This window comes from Mastigoproctus giganteus, chromosome 9 (assembly GCF_048544385.1).
Source record: "Mastigoproctus giganteus isolate SK-2022 chromosome 9, ASM4854438v1, whole genome shotgun sequence".
NCBI lineage: Eukaryota > Metazoa > Arthropoda > Arachnida > Uropygi > Thelyphonidae > Mastigoproctus > Mastigoproctus giganteus.
The window spans coordinates 178714609-178732630 of NC_143583.1; the positions used below are offsets into that span (position 1 = coordinate 178714609).

General features: G+C 37.2%; 1 protein-coding gene across 1 annotated transcript in view; it reads left to right on the top strand.

The window, feature by feature from the left end:
• The window catches only part of qin (tudor domain-containing protein qin), a 571075-nt gene extending 559125 nt beyond the window's left edge, over positions 1 to 11950 (top strand). The window contains exons 37-38 of the mRNA XM_090381133.1: positions 3419 to 3581; positions 11795 to 11950. Coding sequence (XP_090237259.1) covers positions 3419 to 3581; positions 11795 to 11908 — 277 coding nt within the window. The 3' untranslated portion in view covers positions 11909 to 11950. The remainder of the gene's footprint in view (positions 1 to 3418; positions 3582 to 11794) is intronic.
• The last annotated feature ends 6072 nt before the right edge of the window (positions 11951 to 18022 follow it).

Sequence of the window (18022 nt, forward strand, 5' to 3'; positions counted from 1 at the left end):
AGATATTTTGTATCGCGTAGCAATGGCGGCTATTTACGAACGGTAAACATGTGGATTTGATACCCTTTCCGATACTAAGTAATAACTACAAAATCTCTATATAAGTTACTTTAATCTAAGTATCATAAATAAGAATATAAATCTACTCTAGAAAATAAGTTACTATGCCAATTTAAGCTAATAAAACAGAAAATAAATCAGAAAAAAACTTCTCTGTTCCAGGAGCGGTAAAAATGCACGTCCGCACAGGCTATACTCGTTCTCAAACTTCCGGCCCTTTTACTTTTGGCCCTTTTATAGTACCACTATAAAAGGGCCAAAGTGTGATTGGTGTAAGTTTGTGTGTGTTCTGTTGTTTTGTTCTGGCCACTTGGCTACCCAGAAGCATCAAACACCTGGAGAGATTGATTCTGAGTACTCTTCCACACCAGAAAGGTGGGCCAGTCCATGTAAAGCACATACTGTCTCAAAAGAGACTGACCCACCTGGTGTTGCCAGAAGGCAGGCCAGGATCCTTTGGGGCTCCATTCCACAGGGGGAAAAAAACCACTCGTGGTGCTGAATGTGGAAAAGAAATGAATAGAAATGAAATAATAAATGAAGTAGAAGAAAATAAAATAAAATATGTATAATAAAAATAAGATCAAAAGAATAAATTAATAAAAAGGAAATGTAGTGGTGCTGCTAAAATAAAAATTTTAGGTAGGAGGTAGACGTCAGAGTGCCTGGCACATGGATGACTGTACCCAGGGTATCCCAGCAGAACATTGCCCAAAGCATGACACCGCCGCCACTGGCTTGCTTTTGTCCCACGGTGCATCCAGGCGCCATCACTTCCCCAGGTAAACGACGCACACATGGTGCAACAGGAAACGTGATTCATCGGACCAGATGACCTTCTTCCAATCACTCAAGGTCAAGTTTCGATGCTGGCATGCCCACTGTAGGTGCTGTTGCTGGTGAACTGTGGTTAGCATAGGCACTCTGAGGGGCCTGTGGCTACGCAGCCCCATTTTCAGCAGGGTTTGATGTACTGTGTGTTGTGACACATTACTCCCGTCACCAGCATTCCAATTACTGGCTAGTTGCACCACAGTCGCCCTTCTGTTGCCATGTACTATCCGGGAGAGCCTTCGCTCACCTCGAGCATCGATGAGCCATGGTCCGATGGTGTTGTCCAACACCTCGCCAGCGGTTCGTGAGTTTCCCTCCTTGGACCACTTTCAGTAAGTACTAACCACCGGCTGACTGTGAGCATCCCACCAGCCATGCCGTTTCAGATATGCTATGACCCAGTCATCTGGCCATTACAATTTGGCCTTTGTCAAACTCGTTTAAGTCCGCTGCCTTTCCCGTCTGAAGAACAAGAGTAACACTGATTAATGGAGCTCAGTATCAGCTGTTTTTTATACCATGTCCTGACCTGTGCACATGCCGTAGTTCACCTGCATTTGCTTCAATTTGCATAACGACTCGCTGGTCATAATGTTTTGGCTCATCGGTGTATTCTTTCATATTTCTAAACCTTTCAGTTAATGACAAAATTGTTGTGTCCATAATTTGAAAAAAAAAAATTAATTTTGAAATTTTGTTGCGGATCCCGAATAGCTTTCTCTCTCTACGTTCATAATCGAAATGACGTCTTTTCAATCTTTTCCTTACAGTGCTTACTTCTGGAAACGAAGCGGCAATGTCATTGATAGTAGCCATATTATTAGCCAAATCGAGAATTTTTTGGAATGCTTCCTCTGTTCTATTTTCTTGAAAATATTCTGTAATTTCCGATGGGAAATTACGGAATATTAGGTGTAAGGCAAAGGTGTTCCGTGTCCCCTGCACTATTTGATTTATACGCAGAAACACTGATAAAAGAATTCAAAGAAGATCAGAAAGGAGGTGTAAAAGAAGGAAGGGGAAGATGAACACAATAAGGTTTGCAGATGACTAGATATTGATTGCTAATAATGAAGAATTACAGGTCGACAGATACAAATACTTGGGAAGCATAGTGACAGAAATTGGGAAAGGCTTGGAAGAAATAAAAACAAGAATTACAATGAGAAAGAAGCATTTAGTAATAGAAAAGAACTATTGAGAAGAAATTTCAAGGAGGAATTAAGAAAACAAATGATGAAAACAATATGTATTGTTGTACTATATGGCTCCGAGACATGGACACTGGGGAAAGGGAGATTTGATACCTAACTAGAAGCTTTCAAAATGTGGTCGTGGAAGAGAATGTAAAAGGTAAAATGGGTGGACAGAGTGAAAATGAGATTTTGCTTAAAGTAGAAGAGAGAACATTTGTAAAGAATTAAGGAGACAAAATAACTTTATAGGACATATATTGAGAAGAGAAGCATGCTGAAGAAAGGGATTGAGGGGTAGATGTGTGGGAAGAGAACTGTTGGGAGAAAGAGAATTGGAATGATGGATTGGACTGGACGGTAAGAGGAAATTGTGCAGGAATTACAAGTATAGCACAAGATAGAGAAGCATGGTGTCAATGAAGCCCTGAACCTGCCTGATGTCAGAGAACTTGAAGAAAAAGATTTTATAACTGCAAAATATAAATATGAAACACAGATCTGGATAAGCAAATTAATGTGCCTGCAGTTTCAAATGAATTATTTGCCTTGTCGTGTTGAGTACTGGTAAACTATGGAAGTCGCTCTGTTGTATAAAACCAATCAGATGACCAGAGCAACTGCTGGGTATGTGGGACAAGCAGTTGGATAGGTTTTAAGATTAACACTAAGTTGCCTAGTGGCACGTCCACACCCACCAGAAAATCTTCACTAGCTGAAGATGGCGCTGACTCAATAGGTGCGAACAATGCATTCCCAGTAAAGTCTCGTAATCCATCTTTAAATGGAAATTTTCTTCATTCTACCAAAACCATTATAAATGTAATTACCCAGGGGAATTTTAAAAAATCCCTAAATATTTAATTTATCTCTAAAGAAGTTCGTTAAACAGAGGTCCGACTTGTATATGTCAAAAAAATTTTTTTGCCGCCCTCCTAAAGTACCGGCCAGAAGCAACATTTACCTCGCCTACCCACTTGCGGCGGCCCTGTGTCTCAGACCTCCATAGTCACCTTTACGAAAGCAAAAACCCTTCCCTTTACCCCAGATGGTAGGTTACCTCTTTGAGTAAATTCCACTTCAGCACACTGTGATCGCTGCCACCTAGTGGTTCCTTTATCTGCAGATTCTTAATGCATGAAGAATCACTACTGATAATTAGATCAAGAGTATTACTCCTTTAGTTGCCTTCCAAACATTCTGTTATAGCATATATGTAGTATATATATATATATATATATATATTTTTTTTTTTTTTTTTTTTCGGTATTCAGAAAATAAAACTGCTACAAATATTAAACTTTCAGATAATTATATTTTTCCTATTTTAGACTTAGGAATATCCCAGAAAATTATTTAGTACATCCCATTCACGCTCACTGTTGTAAGCTTTATGGAATAGAACCTGCTATAGAAGAATATTCAGAAATTGTAGCTGCAATGGTTGAAGAGCTTTCAAAAAAGAGGGATGCTTCACTCTTCGCAAGGGCCAAGGTAAGAAGTGCTTATTTTAATCTCCTTCTAATACCTTATCCTTACTGCTGAACAGTATTTTTTACTAATCAAATAATATTTTTCTTCATTAAATTAGAATTACAAAATATGAAGGGTATCCCAAGCATAAAGTAACAGAGATAGATGTGAAAATAGCATATTGTGCACAAAGTATGGCAGACTTGACACTGGGGTGTAGTTCTACTTGACTCCCTTTTGACCTGTGTTTGAAATTATGCATACCAGCAATGGCAGACTGCAACTAATTTGAACCAAAGTACACATTACCTTCGCGAGGTTGGTAAATTCTACCATGATTACGGTTTTCTAGTTATGCTTCCATCTACTGCAGCAAGCATATTTGTGATTGATGAATAAAAACTTGGAGAGATCCCCTGTCACCGGGAAGTAGTTCAGGCTTATATATGTACTCTTTTCACACAATGTTTTTGTTTCTTAAAAGAGGCTTGTGGACACCCTGTACTTAGCAAATACCCACCAATAGTTGAGCTTTAGAACTTCTAGTCGGACACTCTTTAAGGGACCAAAATCCCAAGTCACTGTTGTGAACTGGTTCAGTGAAGTAGGAGACCAGCAGAATTACTTAACAAGTACAGGTCACTGATGAAAAAAAGCCATGAATTAGGCTTGAATTTGAAAGTGTCTGCAATTCTGCCCAGACACGATAGGAGGGAGTATATGATGAGAGCCTTGTCGATCAATTCGGCCCTGGAAAGATCCGATTTGCAAGGCTCAAGGGATAGAATTTTTTTCAGCATGGACTGTACTTGTTAACAGGAGAGACTGCTTCTACAGGGATGGGATACACTTAAATAGAAAGAGTGCAAGAATATTCGCTGATGCTATCGAGGCAGTGTTAGGTGGGTCGGAAAACTGATAGCTTGGGGGGATACAAGGACTAATAGTTTAACAGTAGCCGTAGGCAGAAGTGAAGGTGATTCTTGCACAACTTCTATTAGAATAAGTAGCGACCTGGAGCGAGGGGTGTTGGGGGTTTCAGGGACGGATGGCAGTCATCGTGAAACAGGTGGGTATATGGGATGTGTTAGAGTAACTAAGAATAAGAATAGGTGCATGTATACTTGCACGTATACCAATGCTAAAAGTATAGTAAATAAATTTGATGAATTTGAAGTGTTGGTCAAGACATCAAAGGCGGATATTGTTGGGATATCAGAGACATGGTGTCACACAGATATAAGGAATGCCGAACTGGAATTTGGGGAGTACAATGTGTACAGACAGGATAGGAAGGGAGGAGGTGTTATGCTGTTAATAAAGAAAAACATAAAATCAAAAGAAGTGCATCTAGTTGATATAGATGAACAGTGCACTGTTGAGTCAGTTTGGTGTGACATAATCACTGCGAGAGCAAAAATTAGAGTAGGAGTGTGTTATAGGATCACTTGAATGAGTACAATGAACAATTGTACAGAGAAATAGAGTGGGCTAGTAAATCGGAATGTCTTATAATGGGGGATTTTAACTTCCCAGATATTGACTGGAACTTGTGGGTTGGGCACTCACACACTATTCAGACTTTTGTGGATTTATTGGATGATTGTTTTCTGCAGCAGCATGTTCGAGAGGCAGCCAGAGAAAGTAATATTCTTGATCTGGTTATCAGCAGTGATATTCATGTATTAGGAATTTGCAGATAAAAGAACCACTAGGTGGCAGTGATCACAGTGTACTGATGTGGGATTTACTTAAAGATTTAATTACCATCAGGAGTAAAGGAAAGGGTTTTTGCTTCCGTAAAGGCGAGTACAGTGGTCTCCGACAGTTTTTAAATTCTGTACAGTGGGATCAACTGACGATGTTACCAACAGTAAATTCTAAGTGGGAAGCATTCAAGGATTTAATCGTGAAAGCCACTAAAAGTTTCATACCTATTAAGAAATATTGTTCAGGGTTTAGGCCTAAATGGTTGTCAAATGAACTAATGAGACTCCTAACAGAGAAGAAAAATGCATGGGGTGCATATAAATTATCAAGCGACTCAGAAGCCTATGGCAGATATAAGTTAATCTTTAATCAGATCACAAAGGAGGTTCGGCAGGTGAAGGCAGATTACGAGAAATCCTTGGCAAAAGATGCTAAGAAAAACAGCAAGGATTTCTTTATTTATATAAACTCTAAAAGGAAGGGGATGAATCTGATTGGTCCACTTGACATCGATGGTTTGACTGTTGATGATCCTGCTCAGATAGCAAACAAACTGAATGAGTATTTTGCATCTACATTCACACGTGAGGAATTATTAAGGTTTGAAAATGGCAGAAGGTTATCAAATTGTAGCAAGATACTTAATGATTTTGTAATAACTGAGAGCAAAGTGGAAGAGAAATTGTTGAAGTTAAACGTAAGAAAAGCACCTGGGGTGGATGGGATCTATCCAGTTCTATTAAAGGAGGCCACAAAGCAACTAAGCAAGCCCTTAGCCATAATTATGAGAGCATCCTTGGACTCAGGGAAGGTTTCCACGGACTGGAGATGTGCAAATGTATCCCCAATTCACAAAGGGGAATTGAAGGGTGACACGAGTAATTACAGACCAGTTAGTTTAACTTCTGTTCCGGGTAAAATAATGGAGTCGCTGGTTAAAGATGCATTGCAGGATCATCTAGACAAGACTGCAGCAATAATTCAGACACAGCATGGGTTTGTTAAGGGAAAGTCTTGTCTGACAAATTTGATAGGATATTATGATGTGGTTACAAAGGAACTGGATGCAAAAAATAATTTTGATATCATATATTTGGATTTCAGGAAAGCTTTTGACACTGTTGCGCATGGAAGACTATTGTACAAATTGGAGCAGAATGGTATTAAAGGTAAGTTGCTACAATGGATAAAAGGATGGTTAAGTGGGAGAAGACAGAGGGTGGTAATCAATGGGTGCTGCTCTTCTTGGACTAATCTTATTAGTGGCGTCCCACAGGGTTAGGTGTTAGGTCCACTGTTGTTTTGTATATTTATCAATGATATTGATGAAGGCATATCAGGCTTAATGTCGAAGTTTGCAGATGATGCAAAGGTTGGCATGGTTGTTAATGACAGTAATGGCAGTGTGCTACTGCAACAGAATCTGGATAATTTGGGCAGATGGGCTAGGAAGTGGCAACTGAAGTTTAACCTTGACAAATGCAAAGTACTGCATATGGGTAGAAGTAACCCCAGAGAAACGTACCAACTGTGTGGTACTACACTTAAGGTGGTAGAAAATGAAAAGGACCTGGGAGTAATTGTGCAGGCAGATATGAAGTTTTCTGATCAATGCAGACAGGCTGCCAGGGCAGGTCATGGGGTTTTGTCAATGATATATAGGAATTTTGCTAGCAGGGAAAAGGAGGTGATTATCCCTCTGTATAAGGCAATGGTCAGGCCACGCCTTGAGTACTGCGTACAGGTCTGGAGGCCTCATTTTAGGAAGGATGTAGATTTACTTGAGTGTGTACAGAGAAGGGCAACAGGATTGGTGAGGGGAATGAAGGGATCCTCTTACCAAGAGAGGCTTAAGTTCTGCAAATTGCAGTGGCTGGAAACTAGGCACCTGCGCGGTGATCTGATTGAGGTATATAAGGCCTTGAATGGGTTGAGCACGCTGAATTCTGATGGGATCCTTCCACTTGTTCAGATTACGAACCTAAGGGGGCATAAATTCAAATTAAGAAAAGACAGATGTAGAATAGATGTGCGGAAATTTGCCTTTAGCCAGCGGGTGGTTAATTGCTGGAACAAACTTCCGTCTGTCATTGTGGAAGTTGATAGGTTGAATAAATTTAAGGAGGAACTGGACAGGCATTTGGAGGGAATGGTGTGATTTTTTTTTTTTTTTTTTTTTTTTTGGCTGATGCTGCATAAGCTCATACATTTGCTTTCTTGCATCACATGCCACTACTACTACTACTACATCCAAACAGAGGGAAGGGTGGAATCTTGAATGCCCCAATATCTACTATTGACAGGGAGTGAGATTGTGAGAAGGTGACAGGGATGGCCTGGATGAAGGTTGGCTGTACTTGTGGCAGCTGTGCTTTCAGAATCTGAAAACACTGAAAAAGTTTATATAAACGTTTCTCTCAAATCACTTTGTTTCTAAGTTGTGGCCTATTTTAGGTTTCAGCAGTTATCCCAGTGCATTCAAAAATTCAAAGTTTTGTTCTAATTTATTGGCAGAGCATTTCAGTGCTGTCATGTGTTGAAGAGCTTTCAAATTGTGGGGGTTATCTGAAATTCATGGATTTCAGATGACACCCACAGAAAAAAATTGAGCATATTCAGGTCTCGGTAGTGATCAGGTCATGCAACAGGGCCTCCATGGCTTTTATCAGAGAAATTCTCATTCAAATAGTCAGGTTACTTGACTAAAATGATCAGAGTGCCGTCATGCATAAATAATATATGAAATCAGACAAGAAGAACTTCATCTAGTAAATCACAAAAATCATTCCTTAAAAAATTGGAATGGGATTCTGCAGTTAATTTTCCAGGGAAAAACAAAAGGGCTGATTAAACAGTCAGCAGTAGATCCTACCCTTACATTAACACTAAATCGTTGCTGGTGCCTTGACTGGATAACTTACCCAGTTTAAACCCAATTGAATATGTTTGGAACCTAGTGGAAAAGGATGTTCTATACTATAACAAAGACTCCCCCACCCCCTGACAATGTGCTGGCATTACTGGACACATTGTGCAACTCATGAGTCCATGGCAAGATGCTTATGGGCTGTATTACAAAAAAAAAAAAAAGGTGGTTGCACAAGGTATTGGGTAGGTGTTGGTTAATACAAACCAACTCGGTGTATATTTCCCGATAGCAAAAAAATATGGTTGCATAAGAACAAAAACGACTGGCATTATTAGTGTGAAATGGCACAAAAAGGGAAAAGAGGGGTAGTGATCAGTCTTACAAATGGGCTAATTTCAGTTGCTACAGATGGTAGTAATCAAAGTGATTCCAAAGCTATATCACATTCTGGTGACCTTTTGTAATGAAACAAACCTTCAGATCAAAACCAGCTTGCTCACAGTGCCAGCATTGAAGGTGACTCTACAGAGCATAACACTGGACATCTGAATGTGAAAGCCCATGTAAATATGCTATCCTTGTCGTCTTATTAATTTGTGTGCTGAAAGGGAACTGCATTCCTTCCTGATTGCAAAAGTGATGAATAGACATTCTGCTATCCAGAGAGAAGTGCCAAAAGGAAAGGTAGATTTAAACAGTTTCAACTGATGCATGCCACTGAAGTTAAAAAAAAAAAAAATTTTTGAATCGTGTGTACATATTTGGTTGTTTTCGATTAAATGAGTAACTGTGGTGATATAATAGTGGAAACATAGACAAGTCTGTTTAAAGAAGAGGTTAGAAGTGGTGAGTAAAGTCATATGAGCACTTTTCAGAATTACCAAATTGAAATGTACAAGTAGTCATTAGTGAGTGCTACTGATTCATATTCAAATCCACTTCATGATCCAAAAGAAGTTTTGAAAAAGGCAAATTAATGAACTTCCTGAGAAAAAGAACTTCTAAATTGCAGATTTTTGGTAAAAGCATTCCTAAACAATCAATGCAAACTGATAATTTTCCATTATGGAATTTGATTACAATAACAGACTAAACCAGAAGGATGATTCATGGAGAGTCTAAAACAAATTGAAGACCTAATAGATGCTATTATGAAGGGAAAAAGAATTTGTGCAGTGGTCCTTGTTCAGGAAACTGATAAGTGCACAGGGAAGTTTGAAATTGACTAATTATTCCAAATCATGGTTGGCAGCTCAACAGTTTCTCATAGCGATTCTGAGTGAGAATATTCAGCCAAGTCTAGACAGGAGCACTGTTGTTGTGAACAGAAGTTTGACTCAACATTTCTGAAGCGTTTGAAGCAATCGAAATCAGTTGATGTCTAATAGTATATCCACACAGAAAAATCGTAGGTAGGCTAATGTTTGAAAGCATACTGCTACTGGTTTATTTGAATATAATATGTGTATGCTGACAGTGAAATTTAATTTCTAGTGCAGTGTGGACTTTAAAAAACCTGTTTTCCCCTTGCCTACAAATGCTGGTCTGCAGTTTTTTTTTTTTTTTTTTTTCAAAATTTGGCAGCTTTGATTACTCTCTAGCTGAATACATGCACACATGTCAGAACATTGGCTCCACAAGGTACCAAAAGCATTCCAAATTAGTGCTCAGATGTTGTTCAAACACTTTGTTTGAACAACACTAACAAGAATGGCTGCATTTATATTCTCTTTCAGTTCTTTTTAAAATCTTTGAAAAAATATTTTAAATGAGCCAGTGTTAAACAAAATTGATATTAAAGACATAGGTAAGTATTTTGTTTTCAAAGGTTTAAAGCCAATATTTCCCTTCTCCTAGATGCACTCCAGGTTTCACTTTTTATATAGTACTACTACCTGGTTTTATCATTATTTCATAAATTTTTACCATGGCTTTTCTACTTAAGATTTCAGAATTTAAGAGATTCTCTTCTGCAGAGTAAACCTGTTACCATGATGTCTCCAGATCTTGATTTACACTTCAGCGTTTTTAATTTATAGGTTCTGTAAATATGAAAAAGAAAAGCAATATGGAGGGGTACGCAGTGCCTATTCATAAGGAAATAGTGGTTCCTGTTTGGTATGTTATGCGATCCTCTACCTTATAGCAGTATCTTTATTGAAGCAATCAAAATAAGTTGATGTCTAATAGAATATCCAAACAGAAAAATCGTATGCACTTTTTTTTTTTTTTTTTTGTGAAATAAAATAATATACACAAGGGACAGCTAAAAGCTAATGAGACTGAATTTTAATGATAATGAAATGAAATGAAATGAAAGCAAAGAAGCAGTTATAGGACATGCTGATGCATGTTTCCACTTGAAGCAGCATTACTTTAATGGTCAGCTAGTCAGTCTTGTGTTAGCAGCCATAGCGAATAGAAGTGCATGTTGGTCTGTGCTACAGTAAAAAAAACTACTATTTTATGGGCTGAATAAACTGTGCCACCCAATTTCCATATTGTAAGAACTATATATTGACTATAAATTTTTATTATCCCGTTATCAAATTTTGTATGAAATTATACAAATCTGTGAACAAGACGCTTTGGCATGTCAAAGAAAGTTTATGGGAATGAAGTAATGACCAGAAGCAGGAGTTTTTGATTGGCACATAAAGTTTAAAGAAGGTCAAGAAGATTTCCATGATAATGCACAAAGCAGTCATCCAATCACCCACAGAACTGGTTAATTTTTTGAAAAGATCACAGTTAGCATTGAAATTAATGCATTTTGAGGATGAACATAAACATGAAGACTTAACATTTGTTCTGAACTTTCAGCGAAAGCTGGAAGAAAATAGTAACTGGTAATGAAATGTGTTTTTGGGTATGAAACAGAAACATAGGGCCAACCTGCAGTAGAAAACTCCAGAACCACTAAGGTTTATGAAAACATGCCTTTCAGAATGTTGACACCTAAAGTAAGTATTGATTTCTTTCTTTGGCATCAGTGAAACAGCCAATCAGACATGTAGAAATTCTGAAGAACTTGAGAGCTTCTATGTGACACAAAATGAGTTATCTGTGGCCCATGGCTAGGATAATCAGGCTTCAATTTGTTGGAAAGAAAAACCTACAAAATAAAGAACCCACAAAAATGAACAGATAAAGATATATCTCATCTTCTCCGAATATCATTACATGCAGTTAACTGCCAGAGGAAAAATAGCTATTGCTGCTAGATAATTTGGGCAGAGGATTGAACTTACTATTCCTGATCACTTAGTTCTCTTTATGACAAATCTGATCCAATAACCATAAACTGTTATTATGTTACTGGTCATATCATGCTTGATACTCTCCAGGTTATCTATTCATTGTCCATAGGCAAAAATGTAAGCAACAAAATATCCTATGGATCAGCAATGATGAATCTGTATTTGTGAAACAGTTTTGACCAGAAATGACATTACCTGCTTGCCCACCTTATTCACCAGACTTGCACAAGTGACTTTGTGCCATTTCCAAAGTCAGATCTAAAATAGCAGTTACATTTATTAAAAGATCAATTTCATTATTTTATAGATGCTCATTGTACATTATATATTGACATTTCATAATTGTCAAATGTTAATTTTATTTATTTATTTTTTTTTTTTCTACCACTTTACAGAATAACAGCCATCCTCAAGAAATCGAACTGTTAATTCCTTCAGATGGGCAATTCTTTCTAGCATATCAAAATCTTATCGAAAATGGATTAATAAAATTCACCTCATCCAATTAATTTAAATGTTATATTCGTTTACATTGAGACATGTATAATTTGTTATCATCTTCATTTCATACTTTTCATGTGACATTTTGTTACTGTGATATGTAAAAAAAAAAGCCAGTAAATTTTTAGCATTCTTATGTACCTTTTTTTTTTTTTTTTTTTTTTTTTTTTTTTGTTATTATTATTTACACAAAATGTGTATCCTTTAATTATATCTGTTAAGTACAAATGTCTGTTTCCAAAGGGTAGGTTTTGAGTTGAACCACTGATAGATGATGGTATGTTGCCACACTTGTTCTAACAGATTGTGAAGAAAATATCTGAATTATGATGTCATTCTGGATAATAACAATTCCCATTGGAAATATACCTAGAAAAAGCACACAATGTAAACAGCATATGTCTTAGGGACTAGATGAATTACTGAGAAAGGTCATTTGTTAAATCCAGTCATTCTCCTTTGTACATAATGATTTTTGGTGGCATGATTCTGTGGACAGTATTTTGTGTGATAGTGTGGATTTGTGATTTGCACTGGATTAGTTGTCATTATGATGAACAGTAATACTAAACATAAAAATAAAATTTAGCTTTTGAATAATTTGCATCGAGGATTGGAGATTAAAGATTTTCTAACTAGATAGACAGTATCATGATATACATAGTGAACCGCCAGAGAGAAGTAGCCATCTAGTTGCTAAATATTTTGACAGAAGAAAGACTGTGGCATTGCTGCTGCTTATTTAAAAGGTCTCTTTATGATAAACCTAATCATTAGCTCTAACTGTTACACAATACCGATCATATCATGAACAATTACTTGCTATTCTCCAAATTTTCTATTTTCCACATCATTACCCAAAGGTAGATGTGAGCAAAGAAAATGTCCTTTGGATTAACAGTGACAAATCTGTATTGTGATTGTTAATTAAGTAGAAGATTTAGGTCAGTGTAAAATGTTGGCTGCATTGTATTTTATGCTTTCCCCATCATTATCCAAATGCAGAATATGTAAACAAGAAAATATCCTATGGATCAAAAATGACAAAAATCCGTATTTGTGATTGCTAATTAGGCAGAAGGTTCGGGTTAGTTTGAAAAGTTGGCTATTAATGGGTTATTCCATTACCATAAGAAGGTTAACATTTGGTATGCAGGAAAGCCCTCCTTCAGGTCATAATGCATACTCACTATTGTTGATGGTGCCATAAACTTATCCAAATACGGTGTGTATATAATTACAAATAATTTTCAAATTGACTGCAGTTTCCAGTGAACTTACACAGAATCTGTGACACTGGTAAACCTTTTCCTATAACAAGTAACCTTATAAAGATAGAATGTTTGCAAATTTTATTGTAAACTATAACCAAGGGATAATTCACCAAATTAAACCAGTGTGTGATACCATATAGTTCCTGTTAGGTAAGTTGCCCTCATGTTCCTCACATAAAAGTCAAAAAATTAAAGGGAAAAAAGAATATAGCCTTATTTTAAAACAAATGTTTCAGTATTGTAGTTGTTGTGTATGCATGCACATACACAACATTTCTGAAGAATATTAGTATACCGATCATATCATGCCACAACAGATGGGTCGCAAGCCACCATCTATCTCGAAGGCGTACAGATCGAGCAAGTGCAGGACTTTAAATACCTTGGGTCGCTGGTCCAGGAGAAGAAAGTTGCATCCACCATGGAAATCCACAGCAGAATTGGACAGGCGGCCACTGCGTTTGCCTCGCTCAAATGGTGTCTGTGGAAGAGGACCAACATTTCCACAAAGACTAAAATCCGACTCTTCCGGACTTTGATCCTGCCCATTCTTCTTTACGGATCGGAAACATGGATTTGTCTCAAGTTAGATTTGAACAAACTTGAGGTATTCCAAATGCGATGCCTGCGGCAGATCTTGGGCATCTCTCTTCGCGACCGCATCACTAATGATACCATCCGTGCCAGATGCCAACAGCAACCAACCATTGCCGACCAAATCCAGAAGCGAAGGCTTAGATGGTTTGGCCACGTATGTAGAATGGGCACGAACAGAATACCATCCACACTCCTTTGGAGACAACGACCCACCCAATGGAGCATCCAACGGACCGCGCCTAGGAAAACGTGGGCCAAGCAAGTGGAAAATGACTTGAAGAGCCGACGTCTCGACCTTAACCAGGCTAGGACTGACGCCATGGATCGTAAGGTATGGAAGAACATCACAGAGCAAGTCCGAAACCCTGCGGCACCTACAGCAGCATACTGGTTGCGTGGCCAACCGCCTCCCCCAGCTGCCAGCTAAGGACCAAAGAAGAAGAAGAAGAAGAAGTATGTACAGGGTGATTCAGGACTGACCTCTTTTGCCAAAGTACAAAAACATAGGATTCAGTAATAAAAAAAAAAAAAAAAAAAGGTTCTTAGCAACATGGGTTCCAAAGAAGTGGAACCCATGTTGGTTCCCACCCACAGTGGAACTTTTAGACATGTAAAGTAATACTGCATATATACATATGAACTGATTCACTGCTATAATTCAATTGGCATCTGCTTACACGAAACAAATTTCACTCCACAGGAGTTTCTTCAAAAATTACCTACTCTACAGACAGATTTGTAGCAGAAGACTTACCAAAGTAGAATAAAATAATAAAATTCAACATTTTTATTAGTAGATAAACTAAGTGTGAGCATAGCATTAGCAAGAGCACATGATGCAAGAAAGCAAGTTTATGTAGCATCAGCTAAAAAAAAAAAACCACACTCACACACCTTCTCATTTCACCCATTCACTTGCTCCAAATGTTTGTCTAGTTCTGCCTTGAATCTGTTTAAGCTATCAACTCTTACAATGACAGATGGAAGTTTGTTCCAGCAATCAACCACCTGCTGGCTAAAGGCAAACTTCCACACATCTATCCTACAACTGTCATTCCTCGATTTGAATTTATGCTTTCCCGGGCAATTATTCTGAGCAAGAGGAAGAATCCTATCAGCATTGAGCATGTGCAAACCATTCAATTGAGGTGTATAAACCAATGCTTTATACACCTCAGTCAGATCACCTCGCAGGTGCCTAGTCTGAAGACACTGTAATTTGCAAAACTTAAACCTTTCTTCTTAAGAGCACCCCCTTTGTTCCATTCATTAATCTTGTTACCCTTCTCCATACTCGTTCCAACAGCTCTACATCCTTCTTAAAATGAGGCCTCCAGACCTGTATACAATACTCAAGGTGTGGCCTGACCATTGCCTTGTAGAAGGGGATAGTCACCTCCTTATCATTGACAAGACACCATGAGCTACTCTTGGAGACTGTCTGCGCTGCTCAGAAAACTTCATATCTGCCTGCACAATTACCCCTAGGTCCTTTTCACTCTCTACCAGTCAGTGTAGTACCACACAGTTGATACGTTACCCTGGGGTTACTTCTTCCCATATGCAGTACTTTACATTTGTCAACGTTAAACTTCAGTTGCCACCTCTCAGCCCATCTGCTCAGCTTTTCTAGATCCTGTTGCAGCAGCGTACTGTAGTGAGTAGTTAACAATGGGCCATACAATAATACAATTGAAGACATTTAAAATCTCAGCCAAAAACCCAGCTGTATCTAGAAAATCTAAATGCATTAGTTTTTGGCTTTTAATAATCTATTCCCAAGATTTTTCAATGTTTATAACAAGCTGAACATCAACAATGGGAAGTTTTGCACAGTGGATTCTTATAGAGCCCTGTACTGCAGGGGTGAAATGCTTGTGACTGTGGTGCCATTGTCCTGCTCAGCTAACAATTTTGGTCTTTGCCAGATACATATTCAAGGCTTATTTCTGCTGGAAGCCTCTTGTATCAACTGATGTCAAGATGTGAAGGTTGTGAATCACTGCACTTCACCTTGTTTGAACTGATAAATTGCAAAATTGCTTTACTGTTTGTAAAATGCTGGATTATTTAGAATAAGTTCTATATCCTATCCCTTTCAACCCCTAGCATATCCTGCTGTTATATAGAGATGTTGTAAACTTTGTCTTCAATAGATGTGGTGTTACCCAGTAATGTAACTACATATTCTGGAGCCTTCTCCCTGTAGCAACTTAACAGTATGATTGTTTCACCACTGGTGCTATAGCCATTTTCACAGAAATTACTGCTTGAGTAGAAGCAATGCAATTTCAAAGTTAATTAGTGTAGGAGGTTATTATATGGTATGCCAAATTATTATTTTAACATGATATAGAAATAAATACTTCATATAATGTAATATTTATTGTGTACAAAATCATGTGAGCAGTTCAAAATAAATTGCCAAAAGGCAGCTTCTTACAAATGAGCTGCCTAGATATTGCACTACTTTCAAACACATGAACGTACAGAAATAAAAGGGAATAAAGAATCACTAAGGTATATAATTATCACAGAACTGGGTAAGAGAAAAATCTGTGCCAGGTTTGTGCCCCACACTTTGCATGATGAGGAAAAATTTAAACAACTGATGCCTGCAAAATTTTGCATAAACAGCTGACAGCATTTTCGGAACATCGCCATTACCAGAGACGAGTCACAATATTTCTAGTAGTACAATTTTGAGAAATTGAAAGGTCCTGAAATTGCAATGCACCCCAGGCTTCTGATTAAAAATAGACCAAATTCAGATAAGGGGTGAGAAATGCATTAATTCTTGCACTGCAGGTCAAATGACAGTAACCAATATTCAAAATTATAATGTAAAAAATATTATTTATTCAAGATGGGCTACAAACTGGAATGAAGAAAAGCACAGTAAAATAGTAAAAATACATGGAAAATAATGATGATTTTCCTATTTATTTTGACAAAAATAAAGCCAGAGTCAAATTGTGTTACACAACAGTGGCAAAACAGATAATTAATTTCAGAATTATAAGAACATGGCTACATAAAGATGAGGCTGGATATGATATGATGACTGAAGAAGAAATAGCAACAGTAGCTCAAGGTAAACTCTGTAAGTGAAGTGTAAAAGATAAATTACTCAAAGCCAGAGTTGCCTTGATACTCTTATATTCATTAATTCTGAGAAGGAATTAAACTATTTTTGATTCTAACAGAAATGGAGAACCTGCAATATCTTTACTCAGATAAAATTTATGATTAATTCAGAAAATACAATACAAATGGGGAGGAACTGTCTATGTTAACATAATTTTCATAAAGTTTTCTTTTACCTTTCATCACTTTTTTTTTTTTTTGTGAATATGTTTCGAATGAAATGTATATATGTTGGACTAATACAAGAACATGTTCTTTTTACTGATATTGAAATGAAACATGAGTTTCACTATAAATTAACTATATAATATCGGTGTAGATACACCATAAATTTAACTACATGCTTAGTATAAAGGCATCGTTTAATTTCATCTCATATTGTGGCTACCTTCACAACGAAATACCAGGTATTGCACTACTTCAAATAAATAAGACTTCTCTGCTAGAGGAGGCTACTGTTATTTATTCTCAGGGGGGCACCACCATCCAGATGCATTTCAAAGCTTGTTTTCTTACTCATCAGTGGGTGGGTAGGTACCCTGATAATGCAAACTTGCCATCACAGTTGTGAAGTTAATCCCACAATATGAGAGATGCCAAATGGTGAACAGAATGATACTGTATTTAAAGACTAAGTAAGGCATAATATGATATGGGTTTAAATTAACTATGCAATATTGGTGTAGATACACCATAGTTTACCATAAATTTAACTACGTGTGTAGTGTAAAGAGGCATTGTTTAATTTTAACTTCATGTAGTTAAATTTATGGGTAAACTATGGTGTATCTATACCTATATTATAAAGTTAATTTAAACCCATATCATATGCCTTGTGCATTTAGTCTTTAAATACTATAAATTAACACAAGAGTTTCTAAGTCCACGTGATACTAATCATGGGAACGTCATTAGTGATTTCTGGTTAATTTCTAATTGCACAATCAAACCTTTTATCATACATGTAATTTATTGGTGGGAGCTAATATATTCTTCTGATGCAAAAAATTTGATTAATCTTAATATAATAGCTACCAAATTTACAGTGGAGAATCCATCTTTTTTTTTTTACTCATCACCATCTCTGAATTATAATATAACTGG